The 23,308-nt window shown below is 39.9% G+C and overlaps 1 protein-coding gene across 2 annotated transcripts in view; it reads left to right on the top strand.

Annotated features, from left to right (window-relative positions):
- Positions 1–23,308, top strand: part of Hsdl2 (hydroxysteroid dehydrogenase like 2) — a 68,037-nt gene that overhangs the window by 25,596 nt on the left and 19,133 nt on the right. For both annotated transcript variants that reach the window (XM_010639347.3, XM_010639346.3), the window contains 2 exons: positions 17,032–17,226; positions 20,560–20,631. In XM_010639347.3, the coding sequence (XP_010637649.1) occupies positions 17,032–17,226; positions 20,560–20,631 (267 nt within the window). The remainder of the gene's footprint in view (positions 1–17,031; positions 17,227–20,559; positions 20,632–23,308) is intronic.

The raw sequence follows: 23,308 nt of genomic DNA on the forward strand, positions 1-23,308 counted from the left end.
ATCTTCCTGATATAGTTGCACCCTAGCTTCTGGGTTTCAAACGACCCACAGACATTCTCATCTTCATACCATCAGAGAAAACAGCTCATCAAATCAACCACAATCCTTTATCCCAGCTGATACAATCAGCAACACAGTACGATCAAGCACATCTTGGAAACTGACCACTTGTGGTAGTCACTGGTCTATCACCCTTAAACCATGTGAATTAAATTGAAATCAATAAGCAGTTCAAAACATGTCTGCAGAGGACAAACTTTTAAATACAGTATATTTACCATTTAGAATGGGGGCTCAGACAGAGCTAGGACAAGAGGAGTAGATAAGTGAAAGAATTGGAGAAGGTTTCAAGTGAAGCCAGAGGACATAGAATGACCACACAATATTCAGGAAACTGTTGAATTCGAAAGGGATAGACAGAGCAGAAGTACAAGTACAAGAATATATCTCCTTGACAGCAATAGGGGCTCACTTTCCCTTGAAACCACTGACCCCTGTGTTAGGTAGAATGACAGAAGAAAAGAATATAAAGAAAAGAGAAAAAATGATAAAAGAAGAAATCTGAGTTAGGGCAGGAGCAGAAACAGAAAGGGAGATGAGGGATAATATGGTGGAACAAGAGACTGAGTTGGGGAAAGAGGACAGAAAAAAGAAAGAATTTGCAGAGTGGAATGAGGAAAAGAAAGAAAGAAAAAAGGATTTGAAGGGCCTCCTTCAAACTATATCTCTGCTGTCATAATATACAACATGCATAGCCATGTGCAGAACAAGACCCCTGATCTCAGCTAGCTGATGGCAGAACCCCACGAGGCAGACTAACCTTGGGCTGCAAGGCCTAGATTGAGTTCCCCAACCTCCTGATCAGTTGAACTCCACACTGTTCTACTACAGGTTTCCCATGCCCTTTCTTTAAAGATGTTCAAAGTTGGGAACTCAGAAAAATACCCTTTATGACCACCTCTGTCTCTGCAGAGTGGATCCAAAGACTGGCACAATCAGGAGGTCTGAGAGTTCATGGTGGGGTGGGTTGTGGGAGTTGTAGGGGTTCAGGGGTGCCCCAGCAGCTACCTTCCTGGCGCTGGAGTGATGGTGGCTCCTCATGGTAGAAGGCATGGCTATCCTTCCCGAGGTGGGTCAGGGCTCAAGCAGTCCCTCCTGGCACTGGAGCAATGGCGGCTCCCGGCGGGAGAGGGCCTTCACTTGGTTTCTTTACTTTTGTGTTTTTCCTTTATAAAAAGCTGCATTAGACTGGGCGTGGTGGCGTACACCTGTAATCCCAGCACTCTGGAGGCTGAGGCAGGAGGATTGCTGTGAGTTCAAGACCAGCCTGGCCTACATAGTGAGTTCCAGGTCAGTCTCAACTACATAGTGAGACCTTGTCTCAAAACAAACAAACAAACAAACAAACAAACGAAAAGCTGCATTATCTGTACTTTCACATGAATTCTTCCAGGTTGGCAGAAGGCTCAGAGCCCTCGTAGATGTAAGAAGAGTATACACGTGTCTGGGTATTGTGTGTACACGTGAGGTTGTGACATGACACAAAATTACAGCTCTTTGATTGTGAAATAAGTTGTTTAAAAATGAGGGCGATATAACAGAAATGAGACAATGGGAAAGCTTGTCTTTTGGCTTTTTTACTCACCACTTCCATATCATAATACCTTAAAGAAAAAGAGAAGATAATTTTTATCATATACTTTTTTTATTTAATTAATCTACCCATGAGAATCTTAATTTCTTTCCTCTTCGATCTAAGTAGCCATCTTATCCCCAAAAAGTATGCCTAATGATAAATAGAATACATAGTGGGGAATTTTTAAAAAAAATTTCATTCTTTACATTTGCTGTGAACTTTTATTACACCAACAGCGGAACTTAAACAGAAATCAGTGTGGTTCCTTCCTAAAGAATTGGCTGTCAATACTGGTGCCCTGTGTACAGAGGTCACTCAGGTATTTTTAAATGAATGGCATTTTTTTATTCCTTTTGAAAGTCTCTTCCTGTTTGCACTACATTCCTTAGAAATGCTTAATTGACAGCAAATCAGAATATTTTCCACCTAATTCGAGGGAGTGTCTGGGGTGATGACTTTTGAGCTCTTGTCCTTGCTGTCCTCCCCTGTCACTCTCAGCAGACTTGCGTGCATAGAGCCGCTGTTGGGCTGAGGGGTAGGGCTAGTAAGGAACGAGCGAGACCTTGATTCTGTAAGAAAAGCGACTGAGAAGCTAGTGTGGACTTCGTTTCCCACTGGGTGAGAAGACAGGAGCAGTAGGGGAGCAACGGAGAGGTAATAAATTCAGACAGTCCTCAATCTGTGATGGTTTGGCTGAGGACTCCCAGCTCTTTGCAGGTGAGGAAGCTATATGCATTCAGTAGGAGCTACACTGTACTTCAGCTTTGGAATTTTGCTCTTCTGAGCTAGCAGTTACGTGGCACCAAACTCTCATGATGCTGGAGCTGGGCAGCAAGCCACAGCTTCCAGGCAGCCATGGAATCACAAGAATACACCTGATACTCCACAGTGTACTATGTTGTCAGGGCCTTCTGGTTTTTATGTTTTGTGTTTTCTTTCTTTTTTTTTTTTTTTTGGTACTGGGGATTGAAGACAGGGCCTTGTGCTTGCGAGGCAGGCGGCAGAACCACTGAGCTAAATCCCTGGCCCATGTTTTGTGTTTTCACATGCTGTTATGTTTACAAGATGCCATCTGTGTCTGTTCATGTGTCTATACATTTTGTCATAAAATAGGTTTCGTGTTAGATGATTTTGCCCAACTGGAGGATAATGTCCATGTTCTGAACACATGTAAGATAGGCAAGGCTAAGCTATGGTGATTGGTAGGTTGGGTGTATCAAGTGCATGTTTTTATTTTCATGAGACACTGGGAGAACTCCTGACTGTGTAGTTCCCACTGGCCTTGAGCTCACTGTATACCCCAAACTGGCCTCAAACTTGTGGTAACCCTTCCGCTTCAGCCTCCTGGGTGCTGGGATTACAGGTATGCACCACTTCGGCCAGCTCAAGTGCATTTTTGAATAACTATAATCAATCATAAATTGAGGAGCATACTCAAAAGTTCTTTGGAAGAATTTGGACCATGGAGATCTGGGAACCTCAGCAAGGTGGCTCAGTAGTTGAGATGAGAACTTCTCCTTGAGGATGAGATAGTAAGGAGTGTAAGGAGATTGCTCCTGTAGGTTCTCGAATGGATTTCATGATGGTACAGCTGACGCCTTTACTGTCTATGGAGCAGAGAAAGTTGCATTTACTACTCTTGGCAAGACTGCATCGTGTCTAAGCATGCACAGAGCCTTGGTCAGTTAAAGAAATATTGCAGTGCAGGTAAAGAGACCTATTGAAACACAGAAAGTGCAAGTGTTTTCTCCTCACAAGTGCAAGATCCTGAGTCGATTCCTGGTACCAAAACAAAACAAAACAAAACCCCGTATATATGTTGAGTTGAAGGACTGGATGTTTATTATTTATTTATTTTTGTTTTGTTTTGTTTTTTTTGTTTTTTGAGACAGGGTCTCACTATGTAGTTGACTGACCTGGAACTCACTATGTAGCCCAGGCTGGTCTTGAACTCACAGCGATTCTCCTGCCTCAGCCTCCCGAGTGCTGGGATTACAGGCGTGCATCACCACGCCTGGCTGGATGTTTATTATTAACACCTGAATAAACAGCTTGGAAATTCAAATGTAAGAAATATTTCAATAGAGTAAAATCACACTGAAGAAAAAGGAGAGACTCAGAAGATGTGTCCAGGGGATTTTTCATGCAAATATCAGCAGTCCTAGAAAGAGGACTGAAAAAAACAACATAATAGAGAAAGAATAATAATGTAAAACTAATAATAGAAAATAGTTCCCTGGGCCTGAAGAATGGCAGACATGTTGATTGAAAGATTTACCAAATTTGAGGCTGAATTTGTGGGGAGAGAAGAGAATCTCAGAATTTCAGTGATGAAAAGAAGAGCATTCAAGTGTTCAAGCAGAATATATCTTTCAAAGAAAAAGACCACAGACTTTATTATCTTCAGTGCCAGGAACTGAAAGCAGAGAATAACATCTCTGTATTACTGATAGGAAACAATTCAGCCAAGATAATATTTGCTGAAGGAAGACAGGAGGGTACGCTATCACACCTGATAAAAACCTAGTCAGGGCTCCGAGACAAATACACCATCAGGGAAGTCATTTCAAGACAGGGTCCAGAGATGAAGAGGAGAGGAAATAATGACAAGTGAATGACCCTGAAAAATGTATGCTTCCATGTAAATGAATTATGTTAGAATAACAGAATATGAAACGTAGATACCAAGTAAGAACACTTGTTTGGTACTGGGGATTGAATCCAGGGCCTTCATACTGAGCTACATCCTCACTCCTTTTTCTTATTTTTTGTTTTGAAGTAGGGTCTTACTAAACTTAAGTTGTTAAGTTGCCCAGGCTGGACTCGAACTTTCGATCCTCCTGTCTCAGCCTCCCAGAGTGCCATGAGTACAGGCATGCAAACAACATCCGTCAAGAATTTTGAACACAGAAGAGATATTATAGAGAAAGCTTTACTGTTAATATCTAACCAAAAGCAACGAACCCTCTTTTTATAATCTAAAAACTGGGGAGAGGGAGATGGGGAAGTTATTGAATTTTCAGGGGCTTATATGGGCATTTGAACAGTCATCTTGGGACAGCCACACTCTTAACTGGAATCTTTAAAAATTTATATTTCTGCTTGGTGCTAGATTATAGAAATATTTCTGGATTTAAAAATAATACACAACTTCTTTTATAGACCTTTAATTGATGTAATCATTTATCTGTGGATTCTTTTAGCTTTTCTGTATAGATGATCATGTCATCTATAATGACATTTCTCTCTTTCCAACTCATCCATCCTTAGTTTCCTTTTTTTCTTGCTTTAATGCGCTCTTCCTTTCATCTCTTCTAGTCTACCTTCCACTAGTAGAATTCCCCTGAGTTTCTGAGAACCTGGGAATGCCTTAAAAAGTGCATCTTGTTTATTTATAGTTTGATTGTAATAAGTTAGTCCTGCAGGGTATCTAATTCATTGTTTTTCTAGAAGCAGAGGAGTGGGCCTATGTATTTGTTATTAATGTATTACTACATATTTTATACTTCTTATTGTATTCAACATATTTTCTAAAGTGTTATTAATATATATAACTATGTGTTTTTGTCTTTTACAACTATAACAGCAAGCTGAATTTTTCATTAGTATTAAATAGTTTTCAGAAGAGTCTCTTGGTCTTTTTTGAAGTTGAAAAATTTTTTGTATTTTGTTTTGGTTTTGGTTTTGGTTTTTTGAGACAGGGTCTCACTATACAGTTGAGACTGACCTGGAACTCACTATGTATGTAGCCCAGGCTGGTCTCGAACTCACAGCGATTCTCCTGTCTCAGCCTCCCGAGTCCTGGGATTACAGGCGTGCACCACCACGCCTGGCTTCAAGTTGAAATTTTTAATGCAAAAAGTGATGATTATAGCTGGCTATGGTGGTGCAGTACTTGTCTGTAGTCCTAGCTACTTGGGAAGCTGAAGCAGGAGCGTCTCTTGAGCTCAGGAGCTGGAGGTCAGCCTGAGCAACATAGTGAGCTATATCTCAAAAACAAAAACAAAAGTGATAGTTGTGCCTCTGCCCTTTTCATATATGTTAAAGTCATTTCCTGTTTCTTATTAAGTTAGCTAATACTTTTGGAATAGTGTTGAATAAGTACAATGATAATAGGGATATTTGTTAATGTGCTCTTGGTTATATTGGAAATGCTTCTGTTTCATCTTTAAATATATGCAGTTTCCTGTTTTGTTTTGACTTCAGTTCTTGCTTCCTTTCTATTATATAATGCTGCATTAGGATTACTGCAATAATTATATGATAAAGATCTTACGTGATTGGCTGGAATTTTTGGTACAGTGTTCTCTGTCTACCAAGTAAGCTTGTTAAATTGGTTAACTTTCATACTGAACCACCATGCAATCTACATGTAAGTTTTTATGCTTATTAACGTTAAAACACTTCCTTTTAGGGTCATATCTTGAACCTGGAATCATTAAAGAATTTAAAAATTAACATTGTTTCTACCCTTAGCAATTTAAAATTTTGTTAGGACAGACAAATCATATGAATGTAATGCAGTCAGAGAAATAGTCTACCTAGGTGCTCTTCAAATGTGTGAACCTTGATTGTAAAGTTCGAGATCTATTTGATTTTTATAATTAACCCAGTCTATGTCTTTCCTGTGAGAGCCTTTAGGCTTTTATACTCAAAGAATAACATTTTGTTTTAATTTTCTTTTTCTTTTTTGGGGGGTACCAGGGATTGAACTCAGGACCTTGCATTTGTGAGGCAGGCGGCAGAACCACTGAGCTAAATCCCCAGCTCCAATTGTTTTAATTTTCTTATGAGTACACTTAAATGTCCTCTTGATTCTCAATAGCCATATAATGTAGTTAGGGTAAGGAAATGATAGAACTGATTTTTTCTTTAAGTGTTCAAATGTCACTAATCTTTAAAGTTATCCAGTTTCTTTATTACTCATAATGTTCTTAGTTGTGTGAAGGGTAATACCTCTCTGGGCCTAGTTTCCCTTATAATAGAGTTAGAAATGTTAAATGTGTAAAGTCCTTTATTACATATTTTTAAACTTTTTGGTTTTTTTGGTTTTGTGAGACCAGGTCTTGCGGTATATTCCAGTTTGGCCTTGAACTCACTTATAACTCAGGCTGGCCTTGAACTCTGAGTGACTCTCCTGCCTCAGCCTCCCAAGTGTGGAGATTACAGACATGTGCCACCACACCCAGCTACAGTTTCAAACTTTTACATTTTAAGCACAAATACAAATGTACCCAAGTAGGGTTGGGGATTTAGCTCAGTGGTTCCTCTGCCTGCCTCACAAATGCAAGGTCCTGAGTTCAATCTCTGGTACAAAAAAAAAAAAAAAAAAAAAAAACTGGGAAAAAATTTTTAAAATTTTAAAAAGGGTAAGGCCCGCCTTGCAAATGTACAAGTAGAGAGAATAGTGCACCATATAGAACTCAACCTCAATAGTTTTCAGCACATGGCCAATCTTATTTCACTAGCCTGTATGTTTCCAGCCCCTCTCACTTCATGGGATTATTTTCCCCCCACAGGATTATTTCATAGCTTATCCCAGTCATACTATCATTTCATCTCTATATTTTAATACATCTTTAAATGATACAGGCTGTTAAAAAAGCAAACTATAAGGTCATTATCATAGCAAAAAAATTAATATTAATTCCTTAATGTCTCCAAATATCTAGTCAGTGTTCAGCTTTCCTCAAGGATCATATGTTGTTCACAGTTGGTTTATTCAAATTAGGATCTAAACAAATCCTGCACATTGCATTTGTTGGTTATCTCTTAAGTGTTTTTAATCTAAAGTAGTTAACACTCAATTTTTTTTCTCCTTGTTACTTATTTTCTTGAAAAACCAGCCCATTCACCATAGGATTTCTGTCACTCTGGATTTTCTTTATCTCCCTGCCACATCACATAACATTTTCCTGTAATCTGCTGAGGACCTTTATCCTCGTGTATCATCTGTCCTTGCTTTTCTTTCCTTGTTTAACTTATTCATTCATCATTCGGTATTTATTGCACAGTGCCCATGTGTCAGGCGTTGTGCAGGGCATCAGGGATGCTGCTTTGGCCATCTCACCGAGTACACAACTGGTTTGATAGATGTGAATCTTTAAAAAAAAAGCACGTTGTTTTGTTTTGTGTTGTGAGGCAGGTCTCTCTGTGAAGTTCGGGCTGGCCTTGAACTTGGCAGTGGTCCTCCTGCTTAGGTGCTGGGTTTATAGGCATGTTTAAAAGCACATTTAATTGACGATTTATGCAAAGTATTATTTTCTGGGGTTACTCTGGTTTTTATTTTTTGATCTGTTTTTCCTATTTTTTTCTCTTTTTGCTTTTTGTGAGGATTATTATTGTGTGTGTGTATGGCTTATTTTTGAGGGGGACTAAGGATTGAACCCTGGGCCTCCTGCGCACGGAACGTGTGCCTCGTCACTGAGCTACACTCCTGTGCCCTAAATCTGAACTGCCGTGTAGAGCGGTGTGAACACACCCAGAGCTCTAGTTTGGGAAGAAGTGAGGGATCGCTCCTCTTTGCCTCCCATCTTGTTGTATTGGTGAAAGGATTTTCTCAGCTCCACACACTGTTGGGAGACCCATGGCCTGGGGTGTAGAAGCTGGGGAGGCAAAGGCTGCGGATGGGAATTTACAGAGTACCAGGGTGTGCTGCTAAAGGGACTCTTAGGAATAGTCGGTGTTTCGACCAGCTCCCCAGACATCATCTTTCTTTTAAGGACCTAGGAGTCAGTTTTGCTTAAATTCCTTTCTTCTGCAGTTTGACCAAGATTCCTTTCTTCCCCCACCCAGGTGGAACCAGAATCACGTTTTGTTGTTTATTTCCCTGTGTTTCTGTTACAGACACAATTCTTTTTGGAGAGTTTCTGAGAAATTATATTCTTTGTAAGGGAGAAAAAAAAAAGGGAGTGAAAAGGTGTTTCTCTAATATATTTTTCAAACTTCATATGAGGACTCACTGATGAGTCATGAAAGCAATTTAGTGAGTCGTGATATCGATTTAGTGGATTGTGAAATTGATTTTATAGGTGGTATCCAGAGTTTGTCCTTCCCTTTTCTGCCCTCTCTTTCCCTCCTCTCCCCACCCCTATATTGGAGATTGAACCCAGCACCTTGTACATGCCAGGCAAGTACCCTAATACTGAGCTACAACTCCAGCCCTTTAAACATTTTCTAATTTTGATGCTGTTGCTCAGATTGGCCTTAAACTTTGTGATCCTCCTGCCTCAGCCTCCTGGGTACCTGGGATTGCAGATGTTCCACCACACCCAGCTTATCTCTAATGAAATAAAATTGAAAATATGATTTTCCAGCACTCTGGGAGATGACAAGTTTGAGCCTGCCTTAGGCAACATAGTGACTTGGACCCTGTTATAAAATAATTAAAAAAAGGTCTGGAGATGTAGCTCACTGTGTTCAATCTCCAGTGCTCTCAAAACGAAGAAGAAGAAGAAAAAGGAAAATATTAGAGTACATCACACTTACCAGTATTGTTTCATAAACTTTGGTTTTATATAAGTGACATATATATGTGACATATAAAGGACGTGTGTATTTTTGCTAGTTATGTATAGTTGTGTATTTTTAATCACATTGGTAAAAACTCACTTATTTTATGGATCACTGTCAGAATGATTGGAGGCTCACAGTTTTACTGTGCCTCTCCCTTTCCTTTTCTCTCCTCTCTGTAGGCTTCCTCAATCTTCTTTCTCCATCCTAGTTGTCACTGTTACTGCTGTTGCTAGTTCGAAAAGGAGACTGGAGGAAACTGCTTCAGCACAGTGTTTTCCCTCTTTCTGTCTCTATTTTGTTTACTTGCCATTTTCTGTTCATTGATTTTGTGCATATCAGACGTAGTTCTCTATAACATTCACTTACTATTCCTTCACCAGATAAATAATGGTGTACTCGATGGAAGGTACTAAGGTGAAGGTGATGCCATCTTTCCCCCACGGAGTTTGCCATTTAGCATGGGAGATGTAAGAGTTTTTACCTTTGATTGTACTTTGTCCTTTCCACTTGTCTTCAGGTCTTTGGGATCCTGGGGTAACAATGTTAGAAAGAACCAAGCCATAAGAATTTTAGATATTATTCATTCAAAAAAAAACATTTTTTATGTACCTGTTAGCCACAGGTTATCTGAGAGAAAAGCATTCAAGGCAGAGGAAGTAGCCAGTGCAAAGGTCCTGTGGAGGGCCATAACTGGCAGGATCAAAGAGCAAGGTGAAGGCCATTGTTGCTGGAGTGAGGGGAGAGTAGTGGGAACGGGAAATGTCCATGAAGAAATGATGGGGGTCAGATGGAGGTCCTTGTCAAGACTTGGCCTTTTTCCTTTTTCTCTGAGTGAAAAGAAGAATTATTGATAGATTTTGAGAAGACGAGGGACTTGATCAAACACAAGGCTCTGGGCTGGGGATTTAGCTCAGTGGTTCCACCGCCTGCCTCACAAGCTCAAGGTCCCGAGTTCGATCCCTGGTACCAAGCAACAACAACAGCACCAACAACAAAACAAACCTCAAGGCTCTGTTGATCCTGCACTTTAGAGGGCAAAAGGAGAAATCATTTGGAGGCTGCTGCAGTAAGCCAGCACAGGCGTTGGTGGCTGTGGCTGGGATGGTGGCAGTAAAGGTGGTAGACAGTGGTCGCATTCTGAGTTACTGAAATGGAACCAGCAGACTCTGCTGATGGATTGAACATGGGTTGTGAAAGACAGAGAGTCAAAGATTACTCCAGGGGTTTGGCTTGAACCAGAACAGTGGTGTTGCTGGGAACTGAGATAGGGAAAACTGTAGATAGAGCAGATTGAGAGCAAGATTAGGAATTCATTTTAAGATATTGTGTTTGAGTATCCAAGGAGACAGTACGCAGCTGGGCTTGTGAGTCTGGGGGTCAGAGATAAACAGTTGTGGGTTATCAGCAGATAGATGGGGTAGAAAACCATGGGCTAGATGGTACCATCTAGGGAGTAAACAGAAGAGGAAGGGCCATTGGCCATTGTAACATTAAACGGTTGGGAAGACGAGGAAAAACTGAATAGGCAAGTAAGATGGGAAGAAATCCAAAGAGTGTGAAGTCTTGAAAGCCAGTTGAAGAAAGTGTTTCATGGAGGAGAGGTGTTTGGCAGTGGAGATAGTAGTCTCTACATCTCATTCACATCACTTACAACATTTTATTTTTATTTTTATTTTTGGTACTGGGGATTGAACTCAGGACCTTGTGCTTGCAAGGCAGGCGGCATAACCAATGAGCTAAATCCCCAGCCCACTTACAACATTTTAAATTAAGTATTCATTTAGAATTATGGATATTTAGTGCTTTCTTGATAGAACTTCTTGAGGACAAGGGAAGTGTCTTTGTACATTTTATTATTGTTTTTTTCAGTACATATTTGATGAATAAGTGAAGGAATGGGCGAATGAATGAATGATGGGTGTACTGTAGGATTACCTTCTGTCTAACTCTGAAATAGATGTTCTGAACAAAGCTTATATGCAGGGAATACTGTATAGCAGGGAATGTAACAGATACCATCAAGATTGTCAGGAGAAATCAGCTTACCGTGTGGGTCTTTGCTTTAGTTTTGCGAAGTTCATTTTGGAAGGTTTACGAGATATCTTGGGCCCAGTGGTGTGATTTAGTCCTAGACTAAATGAAGTAAGTTGAATTTACAGTCATATTTCTTGGGGTGCATGGTATGGTGACTGATATATACAGGGTGCTTTTGAAATGTAGCAGGAGGGTCAGGGAGTTCAGGCTGCAGGGTTAGGAAAGGAGATTTTCAAAAGGAGGCGTACAATTGAAATAAGATCTGAAGAGAGTTTTGGGAAACAAGAAGGAAATCTGGGACATTCCTTAGCAGAGGGAACAATAGATGAAAGGCTGCGGTATGGAAGCTCCTATGTGTGTATATGTGTTGGAACTCCCAAGAGTTTGATGGGGTTTATGTATGATAGGATGGGGGCTGCTATTTTCACGGAACTTAAGCGACTCTAGGAGCTAGTAGCTCATGTCTACTGAATGTTGGGTGGAGATGGGGGGAGATGAATGAGCTACATGTCAGGTGGTTCTTTTTTTGTTGTTTTTCTTTTCTCTCTCTCTCCTTTTCTATCTTTCTTTCTTGGTGGTAATAAGGAGTGAACCCAGGGATTTTGTATTGAGCTACATCCCCAGGCTTTTTATTTTTTATTTTGAGACAGGGTCTTATTAAGTTGCCCAGGCAGGGCTCAAATTTGTGATCCTTCTGCTAGAGTGGTGGGATTCTGGGCGTGTGCACCGTCACACCCAGCTAGGTCTCGGGTCTTGTTTTTTAACTTTAGCAATTTGATTTTCTTCCGCAGTACTGAGGTGGAATTTGGGACCTTGCATATATTAGGCAGTCACTCTACCCCTAAGCTACATCCTTAGCCTAGGAGCTTGAATTTTAACCTATATTTAGGGGAGAGCCTCTTAAAGCATTTTAAAAGTGAGGAGTAATATCAGAGGAAAAAATAGGACCAATAAAGTTATACGGTTGTTGATGAGGTTTAGGATTTTTAATCTGGCATTGACTGTTAGATGGCTTATAAGATTAGTGAGAGAAGAGACAGAGAAGCTAGCTAGACTATTGCATTATTCATGAGGGAGACAATGAAAGTGGAGAAATGAAAATAGATTTGAGAGCATATCCAAGCTCTGGGCTGTTGGTGAGGTTTCTATTTTTGAAAACACACATTCCCTCACCCTGGACTGTGTAGAAGACTGTGTCAGCGGGAACCAGAACTAATCTCCCAATATGACTGCCTTTGAGGGGAAAGGAGATTTATTGAACTTAACAGAATGGATAGCATGTAACACATGTTATCTACAATCAGAGCGGCATCCCGATTGGCTGCTTGTCCTCCCTCAGGTTGGTATAACTTCTCAGCATCAGGGCCATTGCCCCTCCTGGATTCAGCACTTTCACTACTGAATTCAAAACATTCAGAGATAGGATCAGAGGGCAGGGCAGTTCTGTGATGCTTTGCAACATGAGGATCTGGTGCCCCTGACCTGCACGTTTTCTTTTCATAAGACCCATTTCAAAGTTTCTGCTGCAGTTCAGGGCAGCAGCTGTGATTCAGAATGCTGGCCGGCCCTTTTTTCCCTCTTCACCCATCTGGACACGTGTGGTAGAAACAGGAAAGTCCACTTCAGGATGGATTTTACGTGGGCTGGGGTTTGAAATCTGGGAAGGAAGGGCAGCTACTGCTGTGGTACGGGCGGTAGAGAGAAAGGTCATGAGTATCACAGTTCTCTGCTGTCCTCTGTCACCTGGGCCACATTATGGCCCAAATAAATGTGAGAACTCAGTTAATGTAGGAGACTGAGGAGAGAAGGTGGCAGCTGACCTCCCCTCTGGTGCTGGAAATCAAAACAAAGTTTCATGTTTTTCAAGGGACTTATTTGCTGATTAGGTTCAATGGCAGTTTATTCCTTATTCCATCAATTCTGAGATGCCCATATTTCACAGTTTTACCTCTCTCTTATCACAATGTTTTACATCTGTAATGTCTCTGTGCACCTCATAGTTGATGATGTGTTATGGTTTAACCGCCAGCTCTTTTGTTTCCTTAGTGGTACTGTGAGTGATGATGTATGTGTATATATATATATATAAAATCAATACTGTTACAGGTTCAGTGAATACTCAGTGAGGGCTGGGGGGTATTGAAGTGTCAGGCAAGGCAGTGCTGATATTTTAAGCCGGAAGTGGATTCCTGTGTTTATAGAAAGGAAATCTTTCATTGGTTTTAAGACTCTTATCACTGTTTTGAATGACTTCTTTTTTCTTTCATTTGGTACCAGGGATCAAACTCAGGTCCTTGCGCTTGCGAGGCAGTCAGTGGAACCATTGAGCCAAATCCCCAGCAGTAGTGTATTTTTTTTGTTTTGTTTTGTTTTTGTTTTTGTTTTGTGTTGAATGACTTCTAATCAGGAGAGTTGCAAACTCTTAGATGTCTCTCCAGTTATTCCCTACTAAGACTCAAGTTTTGTTTTGTTTTTGGCCTTTCTTTTTTCTTTTTGTACCAGGGATCAAACTTGGGACCTTGCATTTGCAAGGCAGGCAGTGGCACCACTGAGCTAAATCCCCAGCCGAAGACTCAAGTTTTAGAGTCACTTTTTTTGGTAGAATCTTGAAAGTTTGAGACTGTCTCTGTGGCCCAACTCTTGATATTTTTTTCCAGTACTGGGGATCAAGCTCAGGACCTTGTGCTTGCGAGGCACGTATGGAGCCACTAAGCTAAATCCCCAGCCTTTGATTTTGAGCATCTATTTGTACATTCTTCAAGAATCTTAAAGTAATGATAGGTTGTTTGGTTTTTTGTTTATTTGTTTTGGTACTGGGGATCGAACTCGGGTCCTTGCACTTGTGAGGCAGGCGGCGGAACCACTGAGCTAAATCCCCGGCCCAATGATAGGTTGTTTGAATAACTGTTTTTTGTTCTGCGCACACACACACACACACACACACACACACACACACAGCATGAATATGTGTTTGTGTGACTCCTTTCCTCCCTCCCTCCCATGGTGGGGATTGAGCCCAGGGTCTCACACATGCTAGGCAAATGCTGTATCATCAAGCTACATCCCCAGCCCTTTTGAAAAATTTTATTTTCAGGCAATGTCTCACTGAGTTGCCCAAACTGGCCTCAAACCTGCAGTCCCCTTCCATCGGCTTCCAAGGTAGCAGGGATTACAGGTGTTTACCACTATATGCCATATGACATTACATTCATTACACTTCTAATTTAGAATTGTTAAGGATTCTCATGCCATTCGTGTAGTCTACATTTAGACTAGGAGTATGCACGTATGCATATAGTCTCAAAAACTATCTTGAAATGTGTATAGGAAGAATTATGTAGTTTATGGTAGTGAGGCAATAACTGAATACCAAGAACTTTGGTAAACAAATTGTGACCCATTATTGCATGGAAGATAAATACCTGAATTTATCAAACTGCCGAGTATCTGAATTCCAGCACCTGTGACTGTGGACAAGTTGCTAACACGTCTTTCTGTGCTTCAGTGTGCTAGAGACTCCTATAGTAACTCTCTAGTCCCCACCTGCCCAGTATACGATGCAGGCCTGAGAAAAAAATACAGTAAGAGACAGAACTAAGAGAGGAAAAGCGTGGTGCCAGGATGACTAATGCCAGTGCAACCGACAAGGCACTGGACAGTCCCGGCACTGACTTTTCTTGGCATTGGGTTGAAGGTGAGCTATGAGAGGTTTTTATGGAAATTAATGTGAACAAGGCTCATAAAGGACAAGACAAAGCATTTTTGCATTAGGACCAGAATAGACAAAATGCATGGTTGAAATTAGAACACTGTCTTTCTACTCAGAAGGTTTTAGTTGTGGGAACGGAATTTGGGTGCAAGTTACTCTGACCGTGGCACGTAGGCTTCAGCTGAACTCAATTCTCAAAAACAAGCCAATTGTGAGGTTAACTCTACAGCCTGCTTTAGGCATAATCAGTATCACAGTCCTCTGCATCAATGCTTCTGTCTGCAAAATGGAAACTTACTTCATGGGCCGTAAAAATTAATCTTGGTAATGTATGCAAAGTATGTAGCAACATTCCCTGCACAAAGTATACGTAATGAATATTAGCTGCTTATTTTAATTAGTAAGGTATCACTTCAAGAATGACTTCTTCTTGAACTATTGGTTAAGTAAAAAAATTAACTCTTACTAAGAAATTTTAATTGCATGATAGAAAAATATTTTCTAACTCAGTGCCTTTAGGAAATTTGTGAAGTTAGTTGAACATTTTCTTGAAATAGAGATGTAAATTCCATGAAGGTACAGGCTCCATGTCCATTTTGTCCACTGCTTTGCCCCAACATCTTAACTAGTGCCTGACTTATAGTGGGTGCTCAATAATCTTGTAGGATGAAAAAGGGCCAGTGGCTCTTTTTTTTTTCCTTTGGTACCAGGGATCTAACTCTGGTCCTTGTGCTTGTACTGGGGATTGAAGAGAGGACCTTGTGCTTGCGAGGCAGGTGGCAGAACCACTGAGCTAAACCCCCAGCTTTTTTGTGGGGGGTACTAGGGATTGAACTCAGGGTCTTGCACTTGTAAGGCAGGCAGTGGCACCACTGGGCTAAATCCCCGGCCCACCAATGCTCTTAAAAACTACAAATATTTTATTTTATAGAACAAAGTATATGTTTTTCTCGTCTGTAATTAACAATGGAATGGAGAATAGTTTTATTTAAATTACTTTTTTTGTTGTTTTTCTTTTGGTACTGGGGATTGAACTCAGGACCTTATGCTTGCAAGGCAGGCAGTGACACCGCTGAGCTAAATCCCTAGCAGTTTTATTTAAATTGTTGGAAACTCTGAAACCTAAAGTGCATTGAGATAAAAGGATTTTGAATGCTTTATTTATAAATTGAGGTATTAGTTTGACAGTGTATAATTAATCTCCCATTAATCCTGCAGTTTCAAGTTATTTCATAGAAGAAACAATTTAAAATGTATCTGTGTCTTTCCAGTAGCATGTGCCTAGAACTCAGCTTCTTGGGAGGCTGAGGCAAGAAGATTGCTTCAGCCCAGGAGGTATGAATTCAGCCTGGGGAACATTTCAAGAACCCACCTTAAAAAAAAAAAAAAGAAAAGAAGAGAAAAAAAGTGCACCTAAAGTGATGAAAATTATTTGCAGATATTTACATTGGCTATCAAAACTGGATCAGGGAATTTAAATTTAAAAAAATTTTTTCCTTTTAGACTGAAGGTTCAGTTCCTGGTACAAAAACTAAATAAATTCTTCCTTTTATTTCTTTTAATTTTCTAATACTTTCTACCAACCATCTGAATTTTAAAATGCCCCCCCATCCTTATTTATTGCATGCTTATGGTGCATTGGTCATTGGCAGTACAATGAAAAATAAGAAAAACAGTATCTGTTTTCTAATGCAGGAGGAAAAGATGCAATAAACTTAGGAAAGGAAGCCAGCCCCACATTTTAAGGTTAGGAAACTGAGCTCCAAAGATGTTAAAGTGGCTTGCTAGAAGTCATGGCACAGCTGATACAAAAATCCCACTCACTTGCCCTTTAGCTCACGGCCTTTTCTTGACTCTCAAGAATGCCATGTGTATCCATGAACATTCTGAATCAGAGAAGTCTTGTTAGTTTTGCTGGGATCATGAAGGAATTCTAGACCCGGCAACATTATCCAGAGGAAGAGAATTCTGACTGCAGAACATTTAGCAAATCCTGGAAGCTTGTTGGACTTTGTTTTCATCATCTGAGAATTAAAGAGATGAGCTTGGGAAACTTTGAAGGCTAGGACTTGCTTGTTACTTCCATAGTTGTCTTATTTGATTTGGAATTATGTGTATGTGTGTGATTTCTCTACAGCTATACACACCGCTGCTATGGACATGTTGGGAGGATCAGGTATTGAAAGCCAATGTAGGAAAGTCGAGATAATGGCAGATGCTGCATATTCCATTTTTAAAAAGCCAAAAACATTTACTGGCAATTTTATTATTGATGAAAATATCTTAAAAGAAGAAGGAATAAAAAATTTTGATGTCTACGCAATTAAACCAGGTAATGCTTACAGCTTCTGAAAATGGTAGTGTGTTTTCCTACATTTTCTGCATTGAACATACATATCTGTGTTTGTATGATTGTAAAAGGAATGTGTATTTTGAAAAGCTGTCTTTCTATTGAAGGGGAAAACCCACAGCAACACTACTTTTTTGTTTGATTTTTGAGACAGGGTCAAGCCTGGCCTTGAACTCACTGTGTAGCCCAGGCTGGCCTCCAATTTGTGGCAATCCTCCTACCTCAGGCCCAAGGTGTGGGATTACAGTTATGTGCTATGATGCTGGTCTCCACATCAACATTATTTAAAAAAAGAAAAGAAAAGTTGAGTTTAGGACTTTTGAAGTGGTTCCTCAGCTACTAGCCATTTCCAAATTTTGAAACCAAAAATGGAAATTAGTTTTTAAATTGGTCTTTTAAAAATCAAAGTAATGATTTTATTCAAAGATATATGACAGATGATACAGTAGTGCGTTGTTTTTGAAACTTTTAAGATTATAGCCTCATTCCAAATGTTTGATTTTAAGTGTAGCCTCTTAGAGAAGTTTGTGACATTATGAAGATGCATGAGCAGGACCTGTCTTCCGTGCAGTAGCCTGATTTGAGAAGTTTCTAGAAGGTGAAACTTCAGAAACTTCCCTGTTCAAATTAACTTCCCCTGAAATTGCGCATGATGATGATGATAGGATTTACTTTATATAAAAACTGTGATGTATGCTTAGCTGGGTACAAGCTAAATAGTTTGCAGTCCTAGTCATGGTACTCAGAAGGCTAAGTAGAAAGATAGCTTGAGCTCAGGAAATCAGGGGCCTACCTGGGTTTCATAGTGAGGCCTTGTCCCTAAAAATAAAAATTAAGAATGAATAAATAAATGAATACAATATAGTACATCCTAAATGACTGACATCATAGCCACAAATGGCAATTATATTGTTGTGCTAAAGTATATTTAAAATATTCTTTATTAAACTGACCTTGATGGTAGAAACCATATTTGTATCATCCCTGCCTGTCTCTAGTTCCAATGGAAATAACCGATTATAGTTTTCTATGGCACCTTATTACCTGCTGCTCACTAGCTGTGTAGCTTTGACCCTCAGTTTCTGTAGGAGGCCAGTTTATGAGTTTATCTTGACCCTGGGGGGCTAATGAGGACTAAAGACAAAAGACACAAAGATAATTTGGAAGATGAGGGCCAGGGAGCTCTTGCCTCCAGTGGACAAAAGAACCCTGAACTGACAGGCTCCTCATTTTTGTTAGACTCACACAAACAAGAAGCAAGCAAGCATGTGATCCAGGGTGTAGGGAGAGCTTATCAGGTTTTCATAATTTATAGAGTGCATGTGAATGTGTATCTTTCATCAGACTCTAGCTGTAGTTGATTCCCTGAAACTGTCTGGCACTGGCGTGTTAGTGAACAGACTTCTGGAGGAGACAGCTTATAATCTCAGGCTATCTCAAGGAGAGTGAAACCCAGGCCTTGGTTTTTGCACCTGGTTTCCCACAAATGTCCTTACTGTAAAAATTAAGAGAATGATCATTTCCACACAGGATTTGTTAGAACTGTGTTTAATAACACATATAATGTGTTTGGACATTACCTATGTACATACTACACACACCATATTTAGCAGTTAACATTTGTAAGTGGAAAAATCGGTTCAGAGAGATTAAGCCTTTGTCTATGAGCAGATGGCTAACAAATGGTAAATGGCAGAACATGAAACAGACTCAGATCTTCTGGGTCTTGGTACAGTGCAGTGATCATTTTAGGTTTTGAGGCCCCGGTAGCATTATACAGAAAATTAAAAGTTCAATGTACTAAACAATCGTTTAAAATCAATTTAAAACTTAATATGACCAGGTACTGTGATACTAGGATATAACAAATATCAATTTCTTCCTGCCCTCCAGAAGTTTGTTTAATTTTCAGAAAGAGATTGTTAATATCTGATTTTATTACAGTTTTGGAGGCTTTGTGGCCTTCAGAGCTCCTAACATACACGTCTTGAAGGTTAAGATGGGTAACTACCTGGTTGTCAAGCACTGATCAGACCCTCAGTTGCCTGCTCAGTGGAGTGCAGCTGGGGATAAAGAAAGACAAAGACAGATTTGCAAGTACAGGGGCTTCTGGAGGTCAGTCCTCAGGGGTAATGTACTCTCCCTGAAACTGTGACTGCAGTAAGCATGTGGTAGAATTTAGAACAAGTTTAGCAGCACAAAAGAAACAAGTTCTTTCCCCATATTTAGGTACTTGCTTTCTTTGTGCTGTCCTCCTCTGATGTTAGCTTGCTTCAGGATCACTGGGATTATAGGATTAGGTCCCACCCAGCTGGGAAGGCTGCAGCATTCTTCAAATCCTTCCCTGTTGCTGAAGCAAGTCAACCTCCACCCCTCTTGACTGGGGGTTGCTGTAGTTTGGCTCCCACCAATCTAAACATATCATAACTGGTCCCCAATAGTTGGGTGTGGCAATGCATGTCTATAATCCCAGAATTTGGGAACCTGAGGTGGAAAGATTGTAAATTTGAGGTCAGCCCCAGCAATTTAGCAAAATGAAAGAAAGAAAGAAGGCAGGGGGAGAAAGAAAGAAAAGGAAGCAATCTGGGAATGTAGCTCCTGGCAGAAAGCTTGCTTATCATGTGAAAAGTAGTTAATTTTTTAACCACAGCTGTCAGCTGAAGTAAGACCTAGTGGAAGACAATAACTTAGTCTTCATAATGGTAGAGGAAGAGAGAAAAGACTCAAATACAATGATGTATAGAAGCAAGTCCTTCTCAATGAGGACCTCTGCTCTTCGAGTCTAGGTAAGAAATGAGCTCCTGAGCACTTTGAGGAGCAAAGGTGAAAAGATCGAAGGATGAGCAGGGCCAAGACTCCTTGAATGGAAAGCAAAGCCTTTTTTCTCCCTGCCCTGTCCTGGAAATTGAACCCAGGGCCTTCACACTGGGCTACATTCCTGGTTCTTTTTCTAGTTTTTATTTTGAGACAGTGTCTTTCTTAAGTCACTGAGTTGCCCAGGCTGGGCTCCAACTTGCAGTCCGGTCCTCCTTCCACAGACGGTCAGGGTGCAGGGATTATAGGTGTGTGCCAGCAGACCGGTTTATAACAGGTGAGTTTTAAAAGTTAGATTTCGAAGTTTGTCACAGGAGAAGAGGATAACTGGGTTACAGAAAATTAATTTAATGAAGATCAAGTAGCTTGACAGTTTTTATGGACTTTTTCTATTGCTCCCAATGATCTTAAAAACACATAATTTTTGTTTAACTGGTATTAAAATCTTAATGTATTTCTGTTTTTTATGTTAACCTGATTATTTTGGGTTCAATTTTTCAGGCCAACCTCTGATGCCAGATTTCTTCTTAGATGAATTCCCAGAGGCAGTTACGAAGATAAGGGAATCACAGGGTAAGATCTAAACCATATTTTATGTAGAAAAATCTGTCAGAGTATTAAAACCAGAAAAGAAACAAGTTTGCCAGTCTTTTTTTCCCAAAGGACTCTTATGAAATCCAGAAATTACCTAGAGAACTTATAAAGTCTTTAAGAGTATGATCTTCAAGGTAGGTAAGCCTCAAATCATGATTTTTGCTTAAAACTATAATCTATCTATCTTCTGGAGAAAGACATGTGAAATGAACTCATTTAAACTCTGAGTTTTTGGGCTAGGGATTTAGCTCAGTGGTGCCACCACCTGCCTTTCAAGTGCAAGGTCCTGAAGTTCAATCCCTGGTACCAAATATGCTCCCGACAAATAAAAAAGCTCCAAGTTTTAAAAAAGAACCACCTATTGATTGTATCTTCATTTTGTTTATTCAACAAATATTTATTGGACACCTGTTTTGTGTTAAATATTTTGCTGATTACTTTGCATACACTGTGTTTTTAATACCTGAGACCTGACAAGGCAAGTATTACTGTCCTTAATGCCAGCTGTTATCACACAGCTGGCAGGTGGCAGAGTCAAGATTTAAACTTGTTTCACTGATTCCCAAGACTGTGTCTTAACCAGTATGCTTAGATTCTCTAACACCCCAATCCTTAAAAGCCCTTTGAACTAGCATATTATTTTGTCTAGCAACCCTCTTATTAATTTATAATGAGGAGTTGCCACCTCACGGACTGAGCATGTAGTTGCTACGATCAGCACATTCTTTCCCTTTGGGCATAATTACACAGGGAACAGGATTATAATCATGACGTTGATTTGTGACCAAACAATCAGAACAAGAGGACCTGACTAAGTAGGATGGGGGGTGAGTGTTTGCTGACACCAGGCTTTGATAGAAATGATTTTGCCCATATCCGTCTCCACGGGAAGAGTGCTCTTAACCTTTCACCCATGAGTTCAGAATCCTCAAGTTCCTTTCCCTGACCTCTCTACAAAGTGCTGGAGAAAGTGATCCTTCTATACCTTTTCTTTTTCTTCTTCTATTCTTTCTGGTTCCAGCAGTGCCAGTAGTAATTTATACAAATATAGTGATTTATGCACCTAAGTGGTAGTCCAGTATATCTGGCCTTGGATCTAATTTATGTCATTTTTTGTGGGGGGTACTGGGGATTGAACTCAGGACCTTGTGCTTGTGAGGCAGGTGGTGGCACCACTGAGCTAAATCCCTGGTCCTAACATGTCTCTTTAATATGTCTTTCAGGTGATTTTTCATGTCCATGTCCAGATCCATTGAATGTTCACTTTATAGTTTACCTCTCAGAGATTATTGTGTAGCCCTCATTTCTAAAGTGGGAGAACTCACTTTTCTATTGCACTCATTTCTTATAGTAATCCTTACATTAAATTGGACCTTTAGTGGAATTTGTTCTGTGTACGTTAATTTATATTGTATATGTGTAATTATTGTAAACCATGTGCATGGTTTTAGGTTATATTTTTTCTGTATTTATTTCGGTTTTTATTTTTTATTAGTACCTGTTATATTTGCAGTAAATAATAATTACATTCCTCTTGGGGAGTTACTACATGTACATAACACATCTTAATTCTTTTTTCATCCCCTTGCCTTTCCCTCACTGCCTCCTCCCTCCATTTCTTGATCCCCGTCCCTTTTGCAAAAGATCTATCTCCTTCTTTCTTCGGACCTATGTTTTACTTTGCTCTTTGTATTTTGGGTTTCTCATAGAAGAGAAACCATCTGATAATTAAGCTTGTGTGTTTGATTTATTTCACTTTATGGTCTCAAGGTACATCTATTTGCCTACTAATAACTAAAATTTATCCTCTATGGCAGAGTAGGACTCCATTTCATATAAATACAACATTTTCTTTGTCCACTCATCTGTTGACAGACCTATAGGCTACTTCCAAGATTTAGCCATTAAGAACTGTAATGCCATAAAGGTAGGTATGCCTGTGTACTGTAATACGTTGTCTGGCTCTTTTGGAAGATTCTTAGAAGGGGGAATAGCACGATATTGTTGTTGACTTCATTAATTCCCCCATCTCCACTCCCCACCAAAACAGAGAGCCTGACCTTCCACCCCCTCCCTTCCCTCTCCTCCCCCACTTTCATTCTCTTCCCTTCTCACCTTACTTTCTTTGTTGTGGTTTTAGTGTCTCTGTTCCAGTTGTCCTGGGTTACCCTCAGAAGTACTTCTTCCTGTCTGACCTTCCCCTTTCCCCTGCAGTTAGTTCCACCCATCATTGTTCCATGTTTTAAATTTTTTTTCTTTAAAGTGGGAAACCTTGTCAAGTTTGTCTTTGTATTTTATTTATTTATTTATTTATTTATTTATTTTTATTTTTTTCTTTGGGTTTTTTGAGACAGGGTCTCACTATGTAGTTGAGACTGACCTGGAACTCACTATGTAGCCCAGGCTGGTCTCAAACTCACAGAGATCCTCCTGCCTCGGCCTCCCGAGTGCTGGGATTACAGGAGTGCACCACCACGCCCGGCTTGTCTTTGTATTTTAGAGAACAAGCTGACAAGATTTTCTACACTTTGCTTTCTGATCCATTTTCTTTTAATGTTTAATTTTGATATTGTACTTTTGTTTCTCAACTTACCTTTCTTTTTTTTATTCTGTTATGTCCCCATCTCAGGCAGTTATATGACTTTGTGTAACTGTT

The sequence above is a fragment of the Fukomys damarensis genome, unplaced genomic scaffold (genome assembly GCF_012274545.1).
Source record: "Fukomys damarensis isolate Sample0158 unplaced genomic scaffold, DMR_v1.0_HiC HiC_scaffold_36, whole genome shotgun sequence".
NCBI lineage: Eukaryota > Metazoa > Chordata > Mammalia > Rodentia > Bathyergidae > Fukomys > Fukomys damarensis.